This window comes from Hypomesus transpacificus, chromosome 4, assembly GCF_021917145.1.
Source record: "Hypomesus transpacificus isolate Combined female chromosome 4, fHypTra1, whole genome shotgun sequence".
Taxonomy (NCBI): Eukaryota; Metazoa; Chordata; class Actinopteri; order Osmeriformes; family Osmeridae; genus Hypomesus; species Hypomesus transpacificus.
The window spans coordinates 1,998,619-2,023,515 of record NC_061063.1 but is presented as its reverse complement, the minus strand read 5'-3'; the positions used below and the strand labels follow the sequence as shown (position 1 = coordinate 2,023,515).

The window sequence follows — 24,897 nt, the reverse complement described above, 5'->3', positions numbered from 1 at the left end:
CACACGCCCACCACAGACGAGCACTCGCACACACTGTACTGATACACGAGCGCGAACACACGTGCAGTCCATATGCGTGCTCACGCCCGCACGCACGCTCTCAAGAGGACGGCCAGCTGGAGAGTAGAGGAGACAGGGGAAGGAGAGATGCGAGCGGACGCGAACACATGCGTCTCCAAGTAGCCAAGGGCTCCCGTGCTCCCAGTCTGAGCTGAGAGCCAGGGTATTCTCGAAACTTCTGGATTACCGCTGCACAATACGCTCCGCTTCTGCTCCGTCTCAGTACACGGGGGAGGGGGGGGGGGGGGGGAGGGGGGTAGTGCGTAGGTAGTTGAGAATGTGTGTGTGTGTGTAGAGTGGAGGTAATTGAGTGTGTGTGTGTGTGCCGTGGAGGTAGGTCAGTGTGTGTGTCGTGTGGATGGGAATGTGTCAGTGTGCGTGCATGGGGTTTTATGTGGGATTTTGACTGTGCTGTTGGCTCCAGGATGTCGTGTTTTTGTCTCCGGCTATGTGTCTTGGGAGGGCTTCATATAAAAAGAGTGAAACAGCACCTTTAGACTTTACACGAAACAGCCCCAGAGCACAGACTCTGTTGGAAGAGTGTGTGCGTGCGTTGGAGTGTGAGAATGTGTGTGTGTGTGCTTGTAGAACATATGTATTGGGGATCCAGAGGGGTCTGTGCTTACATGGACCAACTCATTGTCAGCCAGCTGTTGTCCCTTATGCAGCTCAGCGTGACCCCCCTATCACCCCCCCCCCCTCCCACCCCCCAGACCCATACTGCCCCCTCCGGGAGGAGGTTGGGGCCTTATCTTTCCGGAACACTCCACCCAAGGCCTCGCTAGCTAACAGGCTTTCTTGGTTAATCTTTAGCCCTGACAAGCCCCCCAAAACCAGCGAGAGCGAGAGAGGGGTGGAGAATAAGGACAAGGGAGAGAGAGAGGAAAAAGAGAAAAAGAATCCCTATTTTTACAGATTCTGCTGAAATATCATGCTCTCTGTACATGTTTTTATTCACTGTCTACTCCCTGTCTCTCTCTCTCTCTCTCTCTCTCTCTCTCTCTCTCTCTCTCTCTCTCTCTCCCTCCAGTACCCTGTGGGGGCAACATCACGTCAGACAATGGCACCATCTTCTCTCCCGGTTACCCTGATGACTACCCCAGCTCCTCAGACTGCACCTGGCTGATCACCGTGGCGACGGGCATGGGAGTGCAACTCAACTTCACCCTGCTGCAGATCCACGGCCCTCACGACTACATCACTGTCTGGTAGGCCCACTGCCCTCACTCTGACTGGTAGACTAGTAGACACACTGCCCTCACTGTGACTGGTAGACTAGTAGACACACTGGCCTCACTGTGACTGGTAGACTGGTAGACACACTGGCCTCACTGTGACTGGTAGACTGGTAGACACACTGGCCTCACTGTGACTGGTAGACTGGTAGACACACTGGCCTCACTGTGACTGTCAGACTAGTAGACACACTGCCCTCACTGTGACTGGTAGACTGCTACAGTAGACACACTGCCCTCACTGTGACTGGTAGACTAGTAGACTGGTAGACTGGGAGGTCTACTGCCAGCAGTGTGTTAACTCTTTCCTCACTGTCCATGCTGTGATGGTTTTCTGAGTGTGTGTTCACTGTGTGCAGTGTGTTCTAGATTTATCAGACACAATATAAGATTTTGTCCAGTATGATTACATACAGTAGTACTGGCCTCAGGTCTGCCTCCCGCTTTCTAACCCCCTGCTATCTACCGCCCCAATCTCAGAGCAATCTATTTCCTTTATCACCTTCACCATTCACTCCCAAGTCTAATTTTTTCGATATTCTCTCTCGCTTCCCTTTTTTTCGTCTTCCATCTTGCCTCTCCCTTTTTTTCCCCGCCTTTCATTTTTCTTTGTTTCCAGGAATGAGAGAGTCAAGGTCCAGTTCACTGGATAATCTCCTCTGTGCCTCTCAACCCCTGTCTCTTCTTCTCCTCTCTCTTTCTTCCTGCTCTTCCTGATCTTCCTCCTCCTTATTCCCCTCCTCTTTCTCTCTCGCCCTCCCCCCCCTTATTTTCCTCCTGCTTCTGCTCCCTCCCTCCCTCTCGCCTGTCATCCTCCTGTCCTCATCCTCTTTCCCTTCTTCTCTCTCCTTTACTTTGTCCTCCTCCCTTTCCTCCTTCCACCCTCCCTCCTCTCTTCCCACCCTCCTCTCCCCGCCACCCTCCCCTGGTTCCCAAACTCTCCGTCACGTCCCTGTCTCCATCACTCCTCTATCTATTCTGTCCATTCCTTCATCTCCCTCTCCAACGGAGCGTCCAGGTTGCTGATTAGCTGTGGGATGAGGAGAATGATAATGAGGGTTGAGAACGTGTTGATGGAATTTCTGAGCATGCTCAGACATGCAGATGCTAGATCGCCAAGCTTGTTTGTGTTGTGTCTGTGCTGTGTGTGTGTGTGTGTGTATGGTGTGTTTGTGTTAGGCCCAACCTGCCTCCTCTCACCTGGACATGGGTGGGTGAGAGCCATATGTGTAGGCAGAGACAGGATTTATCATCCACTGCGGCTGCCAGATCCAGTTCATCCCCCTCTCAGTGAGACCAGCATCCAAAGGTCTCAGATAGCCCATTTTCTGCCAACCTGGCAACCCAAATCAGACTCGACAGAAACCTACACGGTCCAAAAGTCCGTTTTCCCTCCAAACAGCCAGTTTGAAGCATCCAGCACCTCACCCTTGTTAACCTCTCCTCCTGTCTTGCTTGTATTTCGGGCTACATGGACTCCTGCTAGTTCCAGAGACCCCTCCAAGCTTACCTCCATCCTTCCCTACTTCCAACTCCTCCGCTGCTAATCACTCTGTCAAAATATCCCTCCGCCGGCATCATCATCAAATCTCCGCCCCTCCCTCCTTCCCGTAGACTCCTAGAATGCTCCCTGCGGTGCTTTTCCCGCTCCCTGGGACAAACCTGTTTGGCGCCTAGTCCATGGCTCGCTCCCTCGCGCCCCGTAAACACAGCCACCGAGCAAGCTCGCTGGCCCGTCACCAAGGTCTGCGGGCTGGGAAACCCAGGGCGGCATTACGGCATGCTTGGCGCTCCCCAGCCAGCAGTTACTGGAGCCCCTTGTTATCTCCCTGGGCCAGCCCCACCACACCACACAGATGGTTCCTAAGCGCTTTGGCTGCCGGAGGAACAAGGCGACCCACCTCATTGGCCCGCTCCGTGCCAGGTGGGGAGTGCCAAGACGGGGGTGTCGCCTTCCAAAGGCCATTCCCGCCGGACGGACATTCCCTTCTCGGAATATTGTTCCTGCTAATGTTCGTTGGCTGAACTTTCTGAGAACGTGGGAATCTGTGTGTGAGCTTTGTTGACCTTTTCCCTCCCTAATGTGGGTGGGGGGGGGGGGAGATGGTGGACTACTGGCAGCCGTCTTGGTTTGGTTGTTTGCAATGTTTCATTTAGATGTTCGGGAGAGTTCACACTTTGTCATTAGGATTGCATCTAGACAGCAACGGGGCGATCACTTCCTCTGAGGATTTCACTTTGCAGTTCTCTTCCAACTCTCTTCTATATGTGACAGGATATATTCTTGCTGTTAAACCTGGGCCATCTAGTTGTTTATGTCCCTAAAATATAATCAACAGACTTTCCAGAGTGGGCTCTCTTTAATATCATAACATTTCTAATGTCACAACCTGCTGGTTTGACCCCTAATCTTTCACCCCTCAGGGACGGCCCTCAGGAGACGGCCAGGAAGCTGGGGATCTTCACGGAGGGCGATCCCAACGACCCGCCACGCAGCACGTCCAATCAGGTCCTGATCCGTTTCCGTAGCAACGCGGAGAAAGGTGGACTGTACCGTATTCATTATCAAGGTATGACTCCCCACACACACACATTCACACACACACACACACACATGCAGACCTTTCACACACACGTATTGAATATTGTGGTATGTTCTCCCCAGCGTACAGACTGCAGTTCTGCCTACCTCCACCCATCATTCCAAATGCAGAGATCCTGATGGCTAGCAAGGAATTTAAAATAGGTAAGTGGACATTCACATGCACACACAAGCACACACACGCACTCACACAAACCGCTCCTCCATGTTCTACAGTACACACACACACACAAACACACACAAACACACACCCTTCTCCTCCGTGCCCTATTGTGTATGAAGATGGCAAAGTCTCGATCAAGCATTTTGAGTAGATAGTCTTTCCTGCCAGTTCATATTGAGGCTTGGCCAGCTTTCATTAACAATGTGCCTAGAATATAGGACAGCAAGCTGCACTCTTCCACTGATTCTACTATTTCACACACACACACACATCCACTCCCATTCTTGCTCAGAAAACTACTAATCCCATAAGACCGTGCTGCAGTGCTGATTTACAGGCACAGCTCCCACTACCCAGGGGGCCTCAGGAAAACAAATATTAATACTCATGAGCCTATCTTTGCCAATAGGGTTCAGAACAGGTGCTCTCATTTTAGTATTGCAGACAGTTACCATTATTCAGTTTCATTTGCATAGCGACGTCGTTGGTAATTACTCAACGACAGACAGGTAGAGACACTGACACAGCACTCTGTTTGTTAACCCGAGGAGTGTTTGGTGCAGTCCTGAAATAGCAGAAGGAGCTCAGATTTGGGGTCCAGACTCTCTTCTGACTTTCAATGTGTAGAAATGGGAAGACATAAGTTTAATGATGTCTTTGTTTCTCTGCCTCTCTCTCTCGCTCTCTCTCTCTCTCTCTCTCTCTCACACTCCCCTCTCGCTCTCTGAATCTCTCAAATGTATCACACATTCCCTTTTTCTTTCCTTCTGTCATCTCCCCTCCTCTCTCCCCTCCCCTCCTCTCCTCTCCCATTTCTTCTCCCCTTCCCCTCCCTCCCTCCCGTCTCCCCTCCTCCCCTCCCCTCCACCCCTCTCCAGGAGACATAGTGAGGTACAGGTGTCTGCCAGGGTACCGCCTGAGTGGAAACAGCATCCTGACCTGCCGTCTGGGGACACACCTGGAGTTTGCTGGTCCTCCTCCCTCGTGTGACGGTAAGCTGCTCACTGCGGTTCCTCGCTGTTTGTTCTTGTTTTATTACTGTTTATCATTGTTTACATCCTCACCCTTGGCTACCACAGCTTCTGTTCCACCTCAGATCCGCACTCAGGGTTTCTTGTCGTATTGTTTTTATCCCGCGGGCTGGTTCTGTTGTCAGCTGTGTTCTGAGAGGGTATATCTGTGTTGTTGTTGTTGTTGATGAGCTCCCAGGGGGCTGGGGGAGACTAGGTGTAACAGCGTAGCCTGCTCCCCCAGGTCCTCGTGAGTACCAACACGCTCCACTGTGTCTCTGTCATAGCACGCCCGGCTCGGCTGGTGTTTATCGTTTTCTCTCTGTCTCTCTCGCCATATCACTTTCTTTCTCTCCTATCTGTTTCCCCTATCTCTCCTTCTCCAGATACCTTTCCTGTCTCTCTCCCTCCCCCTGTCCAGTGTCTCTCTCATACTCTCTCAATCTCTCTTTTTTATCCTTCTCCTGTCTCTCGCTCTCACTGCCTCTCCTATCTCTTGCCCTTTCTCGGGTATGATTGTAAGCTTGCAACTGTTTGCCACATGAAGCAGACTACTTAAAGCTAAAGTTGTTGTCTTGTGCTGAAGGGGAAGACAGAGAAAAATGGAGCAAGAAGCACAAAACGAGAGAAGAAAGCATAAAAAAGGAGGGACCTCATACATAAAAGCAAATGTGTAAAATATCATGTGAAGACTAAAATAAATTAGATAAAGGGCCTATTTTCTTTTACTAAGGCTTAAACCTACACTCGTAGCCCTGTACGCTGTGTGTGTGTGTGTGTGTGTGTGAGTAGTAAAAGCCGCTGTAATTCATCTGGCCTCTAATTGCGTGTGCGCCCCACTAATAGTTCCCTCCCCATCATGCTGAAAAGGACCTTTCTTCCTGGGGCAAACCGTTCCAGCTGACTCCCTCCCTCCTTCCTAGTCAGCCCTCTCAGACAGAGAGAAAGACATAGACAGGAAAGAGAAAAATTGAGAGACAGAAAGAAGAACAGACAGAGAGGGACAGACAGAGAGGGACAGACTGACAAACAGACAGACAGACAGAAAGACAGAGAGACACATAGACAGAGAGAGGGAAGGAGATGGAGAGAGAGAGACAGAGAGAGAGAGAACATGTGTGCGTGCCGGTGTGTATGAGTGCATCCAACCTTTCCTGTTTGCCTAATGAGGTTCTCTCATCTGCCAGAGGGAGAGAGAGGAGCCTATTGAGTAGAATGATCATGACTTGTGTTGGGTGACATGAGTGAAAGAGAGCGGGCTAGGACAGGCTGTGAAAGAGAGATGGTGAGAGAGAGAGAGAGAGAGAGAGAGGGAGAGGCCAGGGCCGAGAAGACAGGAGTAGATCGGCTAATTGAAATGCAGAGGAGACACTAGCTGCAGCTGCACCTATCAAATCACTGCTTCCAGCTCTGACAACCACAGACCCCCCCCCCCCCCTTCCATCACACACACGCAGGCACACACGTACACACGCACGCACACACAGTTGACGCAAGGGTATGCAAACACACAGCCACAGACACACACTGACAAAGAAATAGACAAGGTTAGGAGGAAAGAACGAGGTAAACAAAGAGAACATCCTCAGAAATAAAGAATGTGGTTACGGGAATACCTGAAGACAGATGGTGAGAGACTGAGGCAGAGGAAAGGAGAGAACACACAATCCCAAACTTTACCCCTCCCCACCGTTGTGTATTCTCAAAGCAGGATCAGTAATGGGAGCATAGTTGCAGTGCAGGGTACTAGCCTAAAGCTAAAGCTAACTCGGCAGTGTCTCTGAAGCTAGCAAGCCTCTCTCTGATGGTCTCTGTCTCTGGCTGTCTCTCTTTCACTCCGTGCACCCCCCCCCCCACACACACACACACTTACATGAAATGTTGTGATGTAACACTCTCTGTCCTTCTTTTTCTTCTGCCCGCTTTTGAAACTGTTTCAAACATACACACACACACACACACATACTCACAAACGTCTCGCTAACACAGCTAACATTACCAATCCCGCCCACACAAGCAGTCTCAGTTGGTTTCCTGAATTCCGTGTCATGTATCCAGTTTCCATGGTGACAGGGGTAACCCCAAGATAATGTTTTATTTTAGCTTTATTTTGATCTCTCTCCTCCTTTTCTCTACTCTCTTCTCCTCAAATCTTACCTTCTCATATCTTCTCTCCTAACATCTCCTCTCTTCCTCTCCTCATAATCTCATCTACTTTCCTCTCCTCTCCACTCATCTTCTCTACTCATATTTCCTCTCCTCACTTCTCACCTCATCTCCACACATCTCTTTTGCTCTCTCCGCACATAAGATCTACTCTCCTCCCCACTCTTCTCTGCAGTCATGCACTACATAGGGTGATAATTCTGGGCTATGTTGTCAATGTCTCTGATACACACTAACTCGTCCACACGCCTTAGTAGTGTCAGTAACAAGCACTCTGTTTTCCGTTGGTATCGGGTTTCATGGTATACAAACGCTTGTATATGTCTTACATATTATTGATTCTGTCTTCAGTTGGTACATTCTGTACATTGGTGTTAGAGATTCCCCATTGTTAAGAATGATTGTTAATAGTCTTGGGGTTGTTCTATTGATTTGGGCTACTGGGAAGTAGCTGGAAGGGGTGATCAGACTATACCTAAATAAACACAAACACACACATGGAGACACTCACACACACACAAGTTCATTTGAATTGTTAACAAGCAAACACAACAGACTGTGATCATCATAGCCTTTTCCCTTTCTATCCCCTAGCTATCTTTGCAATTGAATCTGAATAATCACCAATCACAATACCATGCTGAGTCCCTCCCTCCCTCTCCACCCCATCTGTCAGTTCTCTCTCCGCTTCTTTCTTTACCTCACTTCCTTTTCCGTCTCTTTCCTCTGTCTCTCTTATTTCCTGCTCTTATGCAAGCCCTCCCTTAATCCTGCCATCAATCCTTTAATCTTTAAAAGGTTTTAAGAGACAAACGTTTCACCCCTCCACACCTCCACACTCCCTCCCTGGGCATCCCTCTCTCAGCTGGTCTATCTTGACCCCCCCCCCCCCCCCCCCAACACACACACACACACACATCAGCTGATCCTCTGGTCCCCTCAGAGCAGCTCATCATCGCCCCCCCAAGCTGCTTAGATAAAACCCCAGCATGGGTGACACTGTCTCAGCTGGGAGGAGCTTTGAGCCGGTGTTAACGGGGATGCGTCGTGTCTGGAGAAAGGACACCCCGCTGTGTGGGAGTGGGTTCTGGTGACCATGTCACTCTGTGTGATAGAGAGAGACACAGAGAGAGAGGGAGAGAAACAGAGAGGAAGAAAGAGAGAGAGAGAGAGAAAGAGAGAGAGAGAGAGAGAGAGAGAGAGAGAGAGAGAGAGAGAGAGAGAGAGAGGAAGACAAGAGGAGAGACAGAGAGGGATAGCAATAAAGACAGAAAGAAAGTGTGATTTGAGCAGTAGGTGAACTGTGTGTGAGAGAGAGAGAGAAAGAGAGAGAGAGAGAGAGAGAGAGAGAGAGAGAGAGAGAGAGAGAGAGAGAGAGAAAGAGAGAGAGAGAGAGATAGAGAGCATGTGTGCATGCCGGTGTGTATAAGTGCATCCAACCTTTCCAGTTTGCCCAATGAGGTTCTCTCATCTGAGTCTAGCGTCAATTGGCTGGGTTATCACTCCACTAGTTTGCCCACACCTCGATGGAGAACGTTCTGCAGGATGATCTCAGCCTTGCTTCCTGTAAACCCTTTATGCTTCTTGTCAGATTAGTGTCATAATACCATTGTTTACATCCTCACACTCAGACGCGTCATTTCAAAGCAGATTAGGGTACAGGAGATAGAGAATAGTATTGAATAAAAACTTTGCCCCATCTGAAGTGATTGTCGAGGTGAGCTGGGCGCAAAAAGGTCGATCAGAACGTGTTTTTATCCTCGAGGAATTGATCACCTGGTGAACTTGTACTTCAGAGTTTATAGACTAAGAAAATGCCAGTCCATGATTGTGTTCAGAGTCACTGCTTCCACACTGAGGGCTTTTGCTAGGGTCCATTCCCTCTAATCCAGACAGACATTAGAGATGGCATCTTTTGCAGATTAAAGGTGTCATCGGGTACATTTACACTTTGGGAGGATTACATTGGTCTTTGGTTGATGTTTTACATGTCAGTATGGCTGACACAGATATGATGTGTAGCATCAAACTCCAATTAACCAACTCCAATGAGTCAAGACAATTATGCAACTACTATTAACCAACACCAGTCATGCAACATAAATTAACCACTAAACAACTTTATTAGTCAACTCTAATAACTCATTCACAAAATGTTCAGCAATAAACAAACTGTTGTTACAACTAAAGCTAGTCATGGAACAGGTTTGTGCCTGACATGGTTGGGCTATATGTCTGTGTATGTGTTGAACACACCCTGCCCACGTTTACACACACATACAATGAAATCCCACACATCCTAGATAGAACACAGCCCTACATAACAGATAACACACTTTACGCGGCTCTCGTCCTGTTAACATCACCATGGATGCAGCGTGACATCCTGATGGTGATTAGCATCCAGCTAGAGTAGCATGGTTCCAGTTAAACACATCCATCACCATTCATTCACACAGCCACCACGCACCGCACACTCACACAGCTCTGGATATGCAGCTGTGATAATGTTTGTCTGCATTTACACAACCTCTTCATGTTCATCCTACATGCTGTACATAAGCATACACTCTCTCACAAAAACATTTCCCTGAGGGCGGCGACACAATGATTTATAAGCTTCAGTATTTCTCTGCTGTAATCAAGATCCAACAGTGCCAAACACTTTGTTTGTTTGTTTGTTTGTTTGTTTGTTTGTTTGTTTCTGTGAGTACTGCACTAGGCAGATTAGTATACCGTCTTACAATAAGGATATTTATACTAACCCAAGCAGGCTCTCACTATTTATCTCCGTCATACATGGTACATGGATACTATATACTGTGGTAACGACTGGGAGGGTTCGAGGGAAGCCGAATATAAATCAAGGTTACGCAGGGCTGACGGAGGTTAACACACTCCTGCGTTTAGTGAACATCACGGGGAACAACAACAAAAACTAATAGTCTTCTACTAGAAGAGTACAAAACAAAATCAGAGGTCCGTTCTTCAGACGTTGTCATTCGGATCTCCTCTCCCTGCCCGTGCCGACGATCCGTCGGCCTACAGGGAGCACACACAGCACAACTAATACACAAGTTTTATTTATCTTTGTATCTTTGTTCGTCCAAACTCTCCTCTCCTTCTGCTTCGAGTGGGCCCTCTTTTAGGTATCCTGATTGACAAAATGGGTTGAAGGTGGGTTTGTTCCCGTCTGACCGCCAGAGCAAACAGCATGTATCTCCCATCTACAACGTGCACGTGCTTTGGAGGCGGAGTTTGATCAGGGTTACCACCAGACAGACATACACAGACAAATATTTGGATAAAAGCATCTGCTAAATGAATAAATAAATGTAAATATGCACACACATACCCACAGGGTGTTGTGTGTAGTCACTGCTGGGTGAAACACATTGTTGACTTAACCCTTACCCAAGGATAACTTCTAGACAGACTCAGCAAGGTTGTCAAGTTTAGGTTTGCACTAGGGTGCTAAATCAAAGCTTTTAACAAATGGCCAATTGTAGGGTGGCAAATCTGAGTTTTTGAAATCTAACTAGTAGTCAAATACATTTTGTGTTTGCGATTACATTCCACACCTGCTGTGTCATTTTGGCAATGCATGTCAATTAAAATGAATGAATTCTGTGTCAATGACAAGTTAGAAGCAGTGTGTTAGGGTTGTTGGTGGAGACAGGTCTGGGACTCCTTGGCTTGAGAGCTCCACCAAACGGACAAGCCAAGCAGAATGTAAAAGAGCTAGTGCTGTGTCAAACACACTTCTCCATCGTGTCAGGCTGTCTCTCTGAGGCCTGATCTGTATGCAGATGCTAGGCGGCCTTCATAGAGTTCCTGTAAAACGGCTTGGAAGGGGAGCACAGCGTAGAGTGGGATAATTTAGGGTAAAACCACAGGGAAATGTCACCCAGAGACTCCAGGACGAATACCAATGACAGAGAGCAGAGAGGTGGACGGACCGGAGGAATGAGTTGACACACACACTCTCACTCTCTCTCTCTCTCTCTCTCTCTCTCTCTCTCTCTCTCTCTCTCTCTCTCTCTCTCTCTCTCTCTCTCTCTCTCTCACACACACACACACACACGCTCATACTCACACACACACTCTCTCTTTCTCTCTTCCTCTCTCTCCCTCTCTCTCTCTCTCGCTCTCTCTCTCACAAACACACTCTCACAAACACACACACTCTCATACACTATCTCTCTCTGAGTGATCATCGACCACCCCTCTCTCTCTCTCTCTCTCTCTCTCTCTCTCTCTCTCTCTCTCTCTCTCTCACACACAAACACACACACAAATACTCTCTGTATCTCTATCACATACACACATACACTCTCTCTTTCACACGCTGTCTCTCTGTCTCTCATAAAAACATACACACTTTCACACAGGCACACACACACATTCCAACGCACACAACACTCTCAAACTCTCTCTCTCAAACTCAGACACTTACGTAGACACACACACACACTGTCGCACAGACACGCACAGGTTTTCCAGGCAGTATTAGCGTGAGCTACAGAGGTAGCACTAGGTCCGTCCCTCATAGGAAGGGCAGTGAAAGGAGAGAGCTTGCTCCTGGCTACTCTCTGATATTATCAAACCATTGACACTCTGTTCCCGCCCTTGTTTCTGACAGTGGACTAGCAGGAATGTCAATTATCCCCCCCTTGTTCTGTTTCCAGCCTTGTCCTCTTGTAGCTCTTACATGTTAAAGAATCCATGGCTGATGCTTGGAATTGAAGGATAACATTTTCACAAACTGGACTGAATCATGCTCTTAGGTATTTTTGGGGGAGAAATCAAACACGTTTTCAATGTATAGTATCGAATGACATTGTATTTATGTATGCAATCATTTGTCTAATTAATTAATTAATGTATGTCTTTTTTTCATTCAGGTGTTGGGCATTCATCAATGTATGTGTCATTCATGTGTCTTTTCTTCCTCTTTTCTCTCTCAGTGACATGTCCCATGAATGAGGTCCTGACCGCCTCCACCGGAGTCATCATGAGCCAGTCTCCCGGCAGCGGCTTCCCCCACTTTGAGTCCTGTTCCTGGGTGGTGAAGGTGGACCCGGGCTACAACATCACCTTTACCATCGAACACTTCCAAACCAGCCGGCAGTTTGATGAGCTGGAGATCTTTGACGGTGAGCGGGTCAGACACAAAGATCCAAAGTAGGGTCCGAAATTCAATCTAAAAATTCCTCACAAAAACATCTGATACAGTCAGACGTGAATCTGATGTTGGTTGGACTAGGTTGTTGAAACATGCAGGAGTCAGAATGCTCATATTCTGGAGTGGGATGTAAACATCTATCTGAAAGATCTGTTGAGTTGCAAACCGAACCACCATAAAAGAGAATAGAGCATGCCTTGATTACACTGGAGGCTTGTAAAATCAAGAATTCCAACTGAAAGAACCCAGTTTGACGTATATGCTCATGTATGTCAAAAAGGCAGAGTGTCTCATCCATGAATAGATGCACGCTTCCTTCTGTGCAGTGATATGGTTGGTGGCTGTAGTTCAGTAGAAAGAAAATAGTTCCTAAATGAAACTGCTTACAACAAGGTCTGTGGATTATCTTCAGAAACCGGGTCATGATTTCTGGAAAGAGACAGAGCTTGCAGCTGAGCTTTTCCATTTTTTTGGAGGTGCTTTGAACACCACAAAACCCCAATCTAGTTCCATTATATTTGAGAGAAAGCAGACAATTGATACAGCTGATATCTCAGAAACTCTTCAACTCACACCAAAACAATCTAGATGAATGAATAGCACTTCATGGAAGATAAAAATATGTAATTCTTTGAATTTGGGGTTAACTGTCCCTTTAAGTAAACAGAGGATAACGTGTTCAACCCAGTGGTTATCCATGACCAGAAAACAGCCCAGGTTGACTGTTACAGATACCTGGGTATACACATCCACAATAAGGATTGTTCAAGTAGAAAATGTATCTACTAGGTTGAAAGAGCAGATACAATTCCTTACGCTCTGAGGATCTTTGATGTCAGCCAGAAAGTGCTGCTCAATCTGGTTTTGGTAATCTCGTAGTACATCTGAAAGCCCAGATTACTCGGTTTACACAAAGAGTCGGGAAAATCATGGCAATCTGACCGCATCGCACACTCCAGGCTGTCTTTGAGGACACAAATGTCAGGCAGAATGCAAGGATTTCAGACCCCACCCATATCCTCCACACTGGGTCGCAGCATCTTCTGTTCTTCGTCCCCCATCCATCAAAGCTTTCAATGGCAGCCAGTGGCCAACCCCTGTAACACAGCTGTGTTTACCTTACTACTGTCCACATGGACAGATCATGGATGATTTTTTGTCAATGAGGCTGCTTTACCAAGTCATTACACCATTATGATGATTATAGGGGCTGTACAATGGGCGGCGTGCAATAGTTGATTGGTGGCAGTGGGTGTAATGTAGGTATTTTGTGTATTGTTGTGGATGCGTGACAGCCTGTGCCCGTACCGTCTGCATGCACTATGTTGCTTGTATTTAAACGACAGATACTGTACGCGTCCCTCAGGATCATTCTTTCGCAGAGCATGGTGGGAGCACGTGGTCCCTGTGACCTTGCATCATGCAGTTTGTGTGTGTCATCCTGGGGATGAGAATTGTCAGGGCAAGATCACCGTTTGCGTTAGGCGTGATTCAGGAGTGGTGATTGATTGTAGGAAACTCTGGGTACGAGGATTTAGGATGGGACGTCACAGGAGCTAGTGTGTGACAGTAGGCACCCTTTGACCCAATGCCAAACTTTGAACAGCAAAAGCAATAATGTTTGAAAACGAATTAGGAAATAATTGAATAGTTCACGGTTATATAGGGGTAAAACCCATTCAGAGCATCAGATCAGGTTATGTGAAAAGGGCACAGGCGTGACACTAAGTCACCTTAGCTTGAAGACGACCTTAGCCTACAAATGGGGTCAGGGGTCAGGAATGAGCTAGCAAACCGCCCAGAAGAGAGGTCAAGAGGTGCTCCTTTTCCGTGCAATTACAGTACGAACAACCTTACAGAACGAAAGGCCACCACCTCTGTTACAGAATAGATAGGCCTGTATTTGATGACTGAACATTGCTACACAAAATGGCCCCCACTCTCCTTCTCTCTCTCTTTCTCTCTCTTGCTCGCTCTCTCTCTCTCTCTCTCTCTCTCTCTCTCTCTCTCTCTCTCTCTCTCTCACTCTCACTCACTCACTCACTCACTCTCTCTCTCTCTCTCTCTCTCTCTCTCTCTCTCTCTCTCTAAATATACATATATATACTGTATACATATTAACATATATACAGTACATAAGGAGAAACATAAGGAGTTGATGTAGAACAGAACTGGGTCTCCTTAACTCCCCCACAACCTTTCAGCGCTGTATCCAGCTGGAATAGAGAGATTCTTTTAGTATTCTGTCCAGTAGCCTCCTGGTGAAGCAGGCTGATCAGAGCTCTTTTAAACTTAGGTCAGGACAGATGATTATGGCCTCAGTATCGCCAGTGAGGGACTCATTTGAAGCGGTGAAAAACGATAGCAGTTATCATGGGGCGGAATCACACTGTCATCAAGACCTAGATGAGTTTTGCCGTCGTCTCGACGCGGCTGTGGTGTTCACTCGATTCCATTCTGTTGCCACGGAAACAGTTAAACACCCTTGATTCGGAATCTTCGTTTTGGCGTCATGACAGAATAGCTGTATGATGGACTACTGGCTGCCGGGCGTGTGTTTGCATGTCGTTAGGACCACAGTTGGAGACCTTGTCTCAGTATCCAGAAAAAAACAGCCGCCGTATGCAAGTGTCGCTGATAAGGCATTTTCGGTCTTCTGACCAATGGGTGGCAGACGTGGAGAGCGTCTGCCCGTCTCCCCGTCTGGGACAACCTTCGCCAGACTGCCTGTTGGAATTTGGATGGAATCTGCTTCCTTTCCTGTTTTACTGTGCTTCCAAGGCTAACTTTGTAGCTGCCGTACTAAAACGAAACTTTGGGAGAGTTCTGGAGAATACAATTTTTTTTTCAGCTTGACTTGGTTTCTTTCACACACTGGCCCGAAAAGAACTCGTTTGAGTCTGTAAGCTGCTTTGGGTAGGTACCGCTCTTCCTCGCAGGCATGTTTCGGTTCAAAGACACCATCAGGACTTGAAATTGGTCTGAGCCTCTTTGACGTGAAGTTAAGAGTGTGAGAATCCAGATACAAAAGCAAGTTTTGACTTTGTTTGGTACCATTGCTGTTAAACGAGACCCCTCTCCACATCGACCCAATCCCATGCTTTTAAAGGTTGATTAACAAGCAAAACTAACCAATCACTTGTGTGTGTTCTCCAACCATCCAGGGCCGTCCAGACAGAGTCCCCTCCTGATTACCCTGAGTGGAAACTACTCCAACCCTCTCAGCATCACCAGCTCTATGAACAAGGTCTACCTGCACTGGTCCTTTGACCATACCTCCAGCCACAAGGGTTTCCGCATACGCTATTCAGGTTAGTAAACAACAACAAATGCTACTCAGGTTATTAAACAACAGCAAACGCTTTTCAGGTTAGTAAACAATAACACTTTCGGGGTTTTTAAACTATAAGAACATAGACTACTTAGGTAAACAATAACAACATACGCTGCTCAGGTTAGTAAGCAATAACAAATACTACTCAGGTTAGGAATGACCCAGATTGTTCCTTGGGTTAGTAAATGACAAGGATGTACCCTACTCAGGGAAGTTAACAGCAACAGTAAAGGTTTGTAAACAACGACTGGTAGGACTATTTGTTTGTTTGGCTTGGCAATTGTTTAGCTAAGGTCAAAGGTCATCTTGCGGACGTCACTTACTTTTATAAATTACACAATGCCTCCAATTTGAGATAGTAAGGAGACTCGAGGTGTACTGTAGGAGGAGTTAAGATATTGTTATGGTACCCCGTTCAAGGACAGAAGATGAACATTGTAGCATCCATGTCAAGACCTGATTACGTCATGCTCTACCCCAGAAGGAAAGAATCAAATGAAAACTTTTGCTTCAATTTCCCAAGTGAGCACAGTTTATGACATTACATTAGCTTAGAAATTCTTTACTAAAGCTGACATCAAGGACCCTACATTCTTCGATCCATTTTTTTATGTTTTACCTGTGATGTTTCATTTTCAATCCTAGTCTTTCTGGACCAACGTAAAGTGATCCCCCATTGTAATAACAAAGCACCTACGAACAACACCTAATAAAATACTGCGTTGTCAAGACAATGTCTGGGGCACGTCGGAAGGTTAATACAAGTTCCTCAACTGTGTCTGCAGAGAAGCATTGGAGGAAATGTTTCTACTTTTCACTCCCATTCTAATAATTTGTTCTATTCAAATCATGAAGGATGTGTTGTTGTAAGACACCTTCATAACTCCTGATGAGTTATGCTTGTGTAAATATTTAAGGTCTCCCTCTGCTACCTATCATGGCTGCTCTGCTGGATGAGTGATCATCCACCACCCCTCTCTCTCTCTTTCTCTCTCTCTCTCTCTCTCTCTCTCTCTCTCTCTCTCTGCTCTCGCTGTCTCTTTCTCTACTTCCGTCTCTCCACCTCCCTCTATCTCTCTCCCTCATCCTCCCTCTCTCTCCCTACATCGCTCTCGTTTCTTTATTTGCATCTTCTTTTCCTGTTTCCCCCCTTTTCACGCTGATGGATTCTGCTGTAGCGAGCTAAGTGACAGACGGGGTGTAGTGCAGGCAGGAGAACACAGGTTGCTGTGCCCAATATGGAAACTCCTTCTGGAGGGACACCTTAGTGGGAGGCTGGAACAGATGGCAGGGCAGACTCAAAGCTTTGTACTGTGTTCTTTATCAATCCATCTTCCATCTCCACAGGCCTCTCCTCCATCAGAGACTGCAGCTTCTCTCCCATCCGATCTCTCCTGCTCGCTCGCTCGCTCTCTTTCCCTTTCGCCCTGCCTCGGTCTCTCTTTCATTTTCACCCTCGCCATCTCTAGCTCTTCTTTCTGTCTTGTTTATTGCTCTGTCTCTCCCTCTTGGCTCATTGGGTGGCCTTCACTCTTAGTTCCAGCCTCTTCTTTCTGCTTCAATCTTTATTCTGTCTCTCTCTCTCTCTCTCTCTCTCTCTCTCTCTCTCTCTCTCTCTCTCTCTCTCTCTCTCTCTCTCTCTCTCTCTCTCTGTGTCTCTCTCTCCCTTGCTATCTCTGTTTCTCTCTTTTCTCCTTTTCCCTGTGGGCTATTCATCCTCTGGCAGCCTGTTAAACACCCATTCAGTGCTTGATGGCTGATTGCAGTGGGACGGTCCGTTCACTGCAGCCTAATGAGAAACAAGACACCCCGGGTTTGCACGAGGGAGGGGAAGAATCACAAAAAGAGGCCAACACAAATAGGGAAGCGGGGATTACGTTTGCACTCGGGGGCGACTCTGCAAGCCGCCGCTCACTTTGAGTGACAGTGCAAGACCTCCCTCTGAGCGTCTCTGTGAGGAAAGACCGGAATAAACATTGGCTGATGTTGAGTTCTGCTTCCTCCTTTGGGCCGACAGGAAGTAAAAGTCTCCCTCTCTCCACCAGGGCCAAAACATCCCGACTCTCAAATTAGTCTAACGGACCCCCCGCACCCCTGCACCGCTCCACCCCACCACCACCAGTCTCCTCCTTCAAGAACCCCACACGCTTTCATTCTTCTCCGGATGCATTAATAGCTCTGCTCAGATATGAATGGTATCTGGTATGGTGTTTTACAAGCTGGTACCAGTGTGTAGGTTTCCCTTTCTCTCCCTTATCTAATATCTTCAACCTCTGCCAGACAGTCAAGGGAGGCCTCCATTCCAGAGCATCAGTTCAAGAAATGAACGTTTTGTGCTGGTAACGACTGCAAAAGCTTGTCAGACAGCCCATGAATACTTTATAAACTGTATATCAGAGGGTTACCATTGCCCTGTGAGAAGCCTTATCTCGTTGTCTGGAGGGGTGGGAAAAAAGCTTTTTGCTCCACACAAAAATAAAAAATTAAATAAATAATATATAATAAAATTGTGAAATTTCCATTGGTGGATACAGGCGGGTTTGGGCTGGGCGAATTAGCATTTTTATAGAGATGTAATGTGGTCATAGCGATTAACCGTAATGGATGATACGCTTTTTTGCATTCGCGGTCCACTTCCTCCCTAATCTCTCCCCCTGCTCTCGACGCCAGTCATCTCCTGCGTCACTCGGCCCAATACCATTGCGACAGGGTTTAATCTCCCATCTTGGCACAATGGGTGTCTTCATCGGCCCCATTCCAAACCCTCCTCCATGGTCTTGTACTGTATCCTTGGCTGTAGGCCCCTTATCATGAGATCTCCAATGTTGCAGCCAATTGAGTCACTTTACATTTGTCCAGTCTCACTGCTACACCCAGAATACAACCTTATCATCACAGCCTCACACTATATTTAGCCTCCCTAGCAAAAGTAATACATAATACCATATTATTGTATATCCCTCATTTATATCCTGTCTATCTCACTCTCTTTTTCTCTAAATGTTTTTCTCCTGCCTTGAACCAGCTCCCCTTTTGTAGGACATTTTGTCTTCATTAATCTGTTTTCCCTCGTCTGTGCATGGCAGCGCTCCCCTTAAAGGTTTGTGTGTACAGCTCAGTGTTAGCGGTGATCAGTCGGCGCCGAACGCTGAGCAAAGTGAGACAGATGCAGTGGAGATCCAGGGCTCAGATGCAATTAAAGAAGCATTACACAGCACCTCCGGCAAAACTTTACATCACCCCTGTCGTTGGTTTCAAATGGTTTTACTGTCTCTTTGTCTCTCTTCTTCTCTCTGTTTCTCCCTCTCTCTCCTGTCTATCTGTTTCTTTCTCCGTTGTTCTCTCTTTCTCCTCGCTCCCCCCCCCCCCCTCCAGCGGCATACTGCAGCCCCCCCAACAACCCGTTCAACGGTACGGTCCACAGCCAGACAGGCACCAAGCTGGGCAGCACCCTTCGCTTCAACTGTGACCAGGGCTTCAGGCTCATCGGCCAGAGCAGTGCCACCTGCACCCGCACCCCCCAGGGCATCTACCAATGGAACGCTCCTGTGCCCCTCTGTCAGGGTAAGGACTAGTCCATCATCTAGTTTAAGGAGGGAGGATGAATGTTATCATACATGCATTTTAGTTTTTTTAAACAGCAGCAAAAACACATTTCGAGAATGCACGCTCCCACTGGACCATACCATCAGTGTTCTACAGCTGTAGAGCTATTATGGACTGCTCATTGTAGTGTTTTTGGGATCATATTGATGCTGTAGCTGTAGGAGAATCCCAGTACACTAACTATGCCCTTGGCAAGTGCAAACTTGAAAGGAACTTGTCATCTGGGTTTAAAACACATTCTATCATTTTTGCTCTGGAGTGTTCTTCAGGATGACTGAGGACTAGATGGTGTCAAAGTTTTAAGAGTTGACAGGAGCTTTGATTCACTTAAACCTGTATTGTTTTGTTGCCATGGGTTTCAAGGTAAACCCATTGTTTAAATTGAATATACTTCTACCGTCTCTTTGTAATGTCAGCCATCTTGTTTGACCATGACTTGAAAACCTTGATGTCTTAAAACTAATTATCTGTGCTGAAATTCATAATGCTTTTGCTAGAGGTTGAGCACGACGTGAACTGAAAAAGACCTCAGTTTGAGTGTGAAAACTCCACTTTGATTTTCTTCAACATCATGTCGCTTTTGAAGGCTCTTAACCAAAGACTAATAGCCAATTTAGCGCTCTCTGTTGGGCGTCCTTCACAAGAAAAGGGATCTAAAGCCGATTAACATAGATTTTCCAGCATGCTTCCTTTTTTTCCGCACATTTGTTTGACATCCATCATGTAGACTCCAATATTTTCTTTGCTGACAACAAATTCCATCGACACACAGTGCATCTGTTTACGTCTACGTATTTTCGTGCCTGTGCTAAAATAAACAAAACCCCGCCCCCTTGTTTGTATTTCCTTGTTTAATCCGGGGGTTTTAAGACCTTGCAGACATACCCAGGTGTCCTGCCTTGCTGTATCAACATCATCAGCACAGGTGGTAGCTGCCAGCAGCAGGCCAGCCATTATGTGGTGGGAAGGTCTACAGCAGGTGCAATCTCTACTCAGAATTACCAGAGCTCACTCCAGACGGAGGATGTTTGCCTTTGGACGTACAGGGAGACAAGCTAATGTTTACTTCACAACAATGCCGGCGGTACTGGGAGGGTTTTGGTACATGGAAGCCTGTTGTTAGAGAGACACTGTGAAATGGTTTTACAAAGCACTTCGTGTCGCGTATTTAATGTGATCTTTTTTTAGCAGGCACTTTTATCTTCAGAATTTCTATTTTTCAGTGCCCAAGGGGATAAATCAGCCATCCAACTCCTGGTCCTTGGTTGGTCGTTGTTGCCCTAGCTTTGTGTTCTCAGTTTTTGGAGTGCAAGAAAAGGCAACTGGTTGAATGTTGCTAAATTACCCTCGTATTTGTTCTTCTGTCACCCCTTTTTTCCATCTCCTTTAATTTAAATCTAAAATCTCCCTTCTTCCACCTCTTTCTTTCTCTTTTCTCTCCTTCTCTCTCTTTCCCTTCATCAGTGGTGACATGTGGGATGCCAGAGCCTCCATTGAACGGCAGTATCGCTGGGCAGGATTTCACCCTCGGAGCCAGAGCTATGTACCAGTGCAACGCTGGCTTCCGGTTGGCCAGCCCTCTCGCAATATCTGTTGTCTGCCAGGAGTCGGGGAGGTGGAGCCCCAATGAAGCCCCGCCCCGTTGCATACGTGAGTATCTCATGGGACAAAGCTCGACCGTGTGAGAGGATCCGTATACCTGTTTTTTCTTTCACTAATACATGAGGTAATGTTGGTTTTAGCTTTCCAGGGGACACACACCAAACTCACCAAACTCAGTTTTGTGGGCTTCTGTTTTTCACCCACTATCACCATTTTACTTGAATTTAAGTTTTGAAGCGGGAGCTTTCCAAACTCCAGGAAGTTGCAGATACATCCTCAGGATCACTGCATTAAGACTGATCATAGTCCCGGTGAAAAATCCCCTATCCGTACTCCATGTCCCAGTCTAGCGAAGACAGATTACTCTTAGGCCTTAATACTTGGGTCTGTCACTGTCAAGCTGCTATTACATGGTAAACAGTACGTTTTCTTTGAACTAAAAAGCGGTCTGTAGGAGGTTTACCAATGTGTGCATAGCACTTCGAGAAGACAGATTTAGGCTGCAAGCGGGGAAAAGCCCCTTTAAAAGTGAACCTCTAAATATCTGTAAAAAGTGTTTGACTTCATTTCCATTTAACTTTTGCTAATTTGCCTCTCGCCCTTTAGCTGTGACCTGCCCCGACATCGGGCATTCTGCGGTGGATCATGGGAGATGGAGGCTGATCTTCGGGACTCAGAACCAGTATGATGCCATGATGATGCTCATCTGTAACCCTGGATACTATTACAGGGGTCAGAGGGTCATCCGTTGTCTGGCCAACAGCACCTGGGACTACCCAGAACCTCGTCCTGCATGCGAAAGTGAGTGAAGTCTTCCTGCTAAAGATATTACCTCTTATTTTACTGATCTACGGGCTACCTTTGACTCAACGTGGATTGAATGGGGAAGACAGGCAATAACAGGAATGAACCATATTTGAAATGAATATAAACGCTGATCCACATGAGAAATGTGTTTCCACATTCCTTTCTGTTGAGGTATAAAGTAAAGGATTATGTTAGATAAATATTCAGCAGAAGTCTTCGGACAAAACAAAGTAGATTACATTGAAACCGTTCAATGTTGCCTATATCGATCAACCAAGCATTCTAAATGTCCTCCAAAGGGATTTCATAGTATGACTATCTTTTTATTCACTCCTCCGCTCTTTTCCCTCCAATTTCTCCCCCCATCTCTCACCTCCCTTCCCCTTCTCTTTTCCACACTCCTCTCCACTCCTTTTCTCCTCTCCTCTCCATCTCCTCTCTTCCAGTCGTCTCATGTGGAGACCTTGGTACTCCTCCCAACGGGAACAAGATTGGGACATTGACAGTGTTTGGGGCGACGGCCATCTTCTCCTGTAACACGGGCTACACCCTGGTGGGCTCCAGGGTCCGAGAGTGCTTGTCCAACGGGCTGTGGAGCGGAACCCAGGTCCAGTGTCTCGGTAAGACTGGCTCCAGCCTGGAACATTCTGGAGGATGTGTCAATGTGACCTCAGTATGGGTTAGTGTTAGGGGGTCATCCTGAGATCACTTTCACACGCATTTGTTTCCTGGGTTTGCATATTTCTGTGTTATTTTTCCGAGGGTGTCTTGGTTTTAATGGTCACTGAAGGGAGAAGATGTTTAGCCAGTTGGGTTTCAGCTTGACACTGATCAACACTTTTGTCTTGTCACTGACTGTTGGTAGGTACCCGTATACAGTAAATACATACCTGAAAGGAATTACACCATGGGTTAACTTACATTTTGTACATTTATCTGACTATTTTACCCAAAGCATAATCCTAATAGTTTATATAGAGAGTACAGCTGCAAATCAATGATAAGAAGTGCATGATTCTACAGTATTTCAGTGGTTAAAGTCAAGGGATGGTGTTTATTAACATATAAAGTACTGATACAACCATAGGTTTTTACTGTACTTAGAGAATAAACAAATGGCCTCAGAGTCTTCCACAGAGTTCCAAACTAAAATCCAACCCAGAGGGACATAGTTCTGTGTCTGAGTTTCTCGTTTCTTGACACGTGACTGACTGTGTGGTTCATCTGTTTAGCGGGTCACTGTGGAACTCCAGAGCCCATCGTCAACGGGCAGATCATAGGAGAGAACTACAACTACAGAGGCAGCGTGGTCTACCAGTGCAACCCTGGCTTCCGCCTGATCGGGGTGTCCGTGCGGATCTGTGAGCAGGACCACCGCTGGTCCGGACGTACCCCCGTCTGTGTCCGTAAGTAACCGGGGCCGGACTGTGGAGCTGCAGTCCAAGTTGAACACTTTCGATTTTTAGTAGGTACTGCAGCTGTTCCTATGAAGTATGCAGGGCTCGAAATGACCTATGGCTGTTGGGGGGAGGGGGGGTTGGGGTCCCCTAAAATGTAATCTATATAAACTCGAAAGACTATTTTGCTTATCCATATCTTTTCCACTTTTTAATGTTGTAAAGTGTTGTTTGGAATTTGAAAGTGTTATACTATAATTTTTGAATTTTGATATTAATACAGTGTACTTCTTTGTTTTTGTAGCCATCACTTGCGGTCACCCGGGAAACCCTTCCTTTGGGGTCACCCAGGGAACGCAGTTCAACCTCAACGATGTTGTACGTTTTGTGTGCAATACCGGCTTCATCCTACAGGGCTCTCTCATGTCTCACTGCCAGTCCAACGGCCAATGGAGCAACACTCTGCCCAAATGTAAAAGTACGTTAGTGTGTGTGTGTTCAAAAAGGTCTCATGCAGATCTATCCTTCATATTTAAGTTAGATTTACATTATTTGTGCGGTACCTGTGTATCTATATCCATTCTTGAAAAGGCACAAGTTTGCCTGTGTGTGTGTGTGTGTGTGTGCAGCTGTGTGAGTGTAAGTGTGTGTGTGGTTGAACACGTGTGTATACCCTTTTTGTTCTTCTAGTTCACGTCTTCACCACCCCAAATGCCCTCAATCAGAGCTAAGAGCCACAAAGAAACTAAGAGACATCTCCCTGGAGATAAGCTTTCTCCAACGCCACATATTAGCGCAAATTGGAATGTGCCAAATGTAAAGAAAGGTTCCCTATGATTGAATTACCTCCCTCTCGCCCGCTACCTTGACCAGGGGAAGATTCTGGATAATATTTACATGGCAGCACTATCTCTGCTAGCCTAGCCGCTGGGATGACTCTCATTACATTCCGCGTCTAACCTGTCTGTCAAGGGGCTCTCACACGGTTAATAACTCCAGCTGAAGACGTAGTACCGAAGACCTTGGCAGGACTGTGAGAGAAACTATTTCCCTTTTTAAACCTGTGCCTGTTTTCTGTTATTATATTTGACGTTATCCACGTAGAAAATTAACCTCCTTTGAGAGGGAGAGGAGCTTTTAATTTTGCCTGGTGGCAGAGTTTTTTCCCCAGACAGGCGATGCATCTAGGCGCCCGTGTCTGCCTCTCTAAGCCCCTCCGGCTCAGGGATTTGTGACAGGCGCAGAATGGGGCAGCTCACGAGGTCAGGCCCCCGATGTGACAACACAGTGACAAAGCGAATGGGCGGTTGAATGATGAGTTTGTTTTAACAGGGGGGGGGATTGAATACATTTCATTTTTTTCAAGTCTTTGTGGAAGAACTAGAAGGCCAGATGTCTGTGTGATATCCTGTCCTGGGGGTTGGGACAGAAATTTGGCTGGTGCATGTAAAAATATGCAAGATTTTGTCTCGGACGGATGCCTTAAATCTCTTCGCTTCGGCAGTGACATGATATTAGCATTGGCCTTGATTCCATGCAGACGCTGACTTTGTGTGTGTGTGCTTGTGTGTGTGTGAAAGAATGACAGAGAGAGAGAGAAAGATAGAGAGAGAGTGAACGAGATTGAGGGTAGCAAAGACAAAGAGGGGAAAATAGAAAGAGCGAGAGAAAAAGAAAGAGTGAAAGAGAGACAACGAGAAGAGCGTAAGAAAGGAAAAGAGAGCGAGAGG

The 24,897-nt window shown here is 46.7% G+C and overlaps 1 protein-coding gene across 1 annotated transcript in view; it reads left to right on the top strand.

The window, feature by feature from the left end:
* The window catches only part of csmd2 (CUB and Sushi multiple domains 2), a 213,852-nt gene that overhangs the window by 167,060 nt on the left and 21,895 nt on the right, over window positions 1-24,897 (top strand). The window contains 12 exon segments of the mRNA XM_047019512.1: window positions 1,091-1,268; window positions 3,720-3,865; window positions 3,961-4,041; window positions 4,939-5,052; window positions 12,204-12,392; window positions 15,586-15,732; window positions 19,131-19,319; window positions 20,826-21,011; window positions 21,570-21,764; window positions 22,217-22,390; window positions 23,003-23,176; window positions 23,472-23,645. Coding sequence (XP_046875468.1) covers window positions 1,091-1,268; window positions 3,720-3,865; window positions 3,961-4,041; window positions 4,939-5,052; window positions 12,204-12,392; window positions 15,586-15,732; window positions 19,131-19,319; window positions 20,826-21,011; window positions 21,570-21,764; window positions 22,217-22,390; window positions 23,003-23,176; window positions 23,472-23,645 — 1,947 coding nt within the window.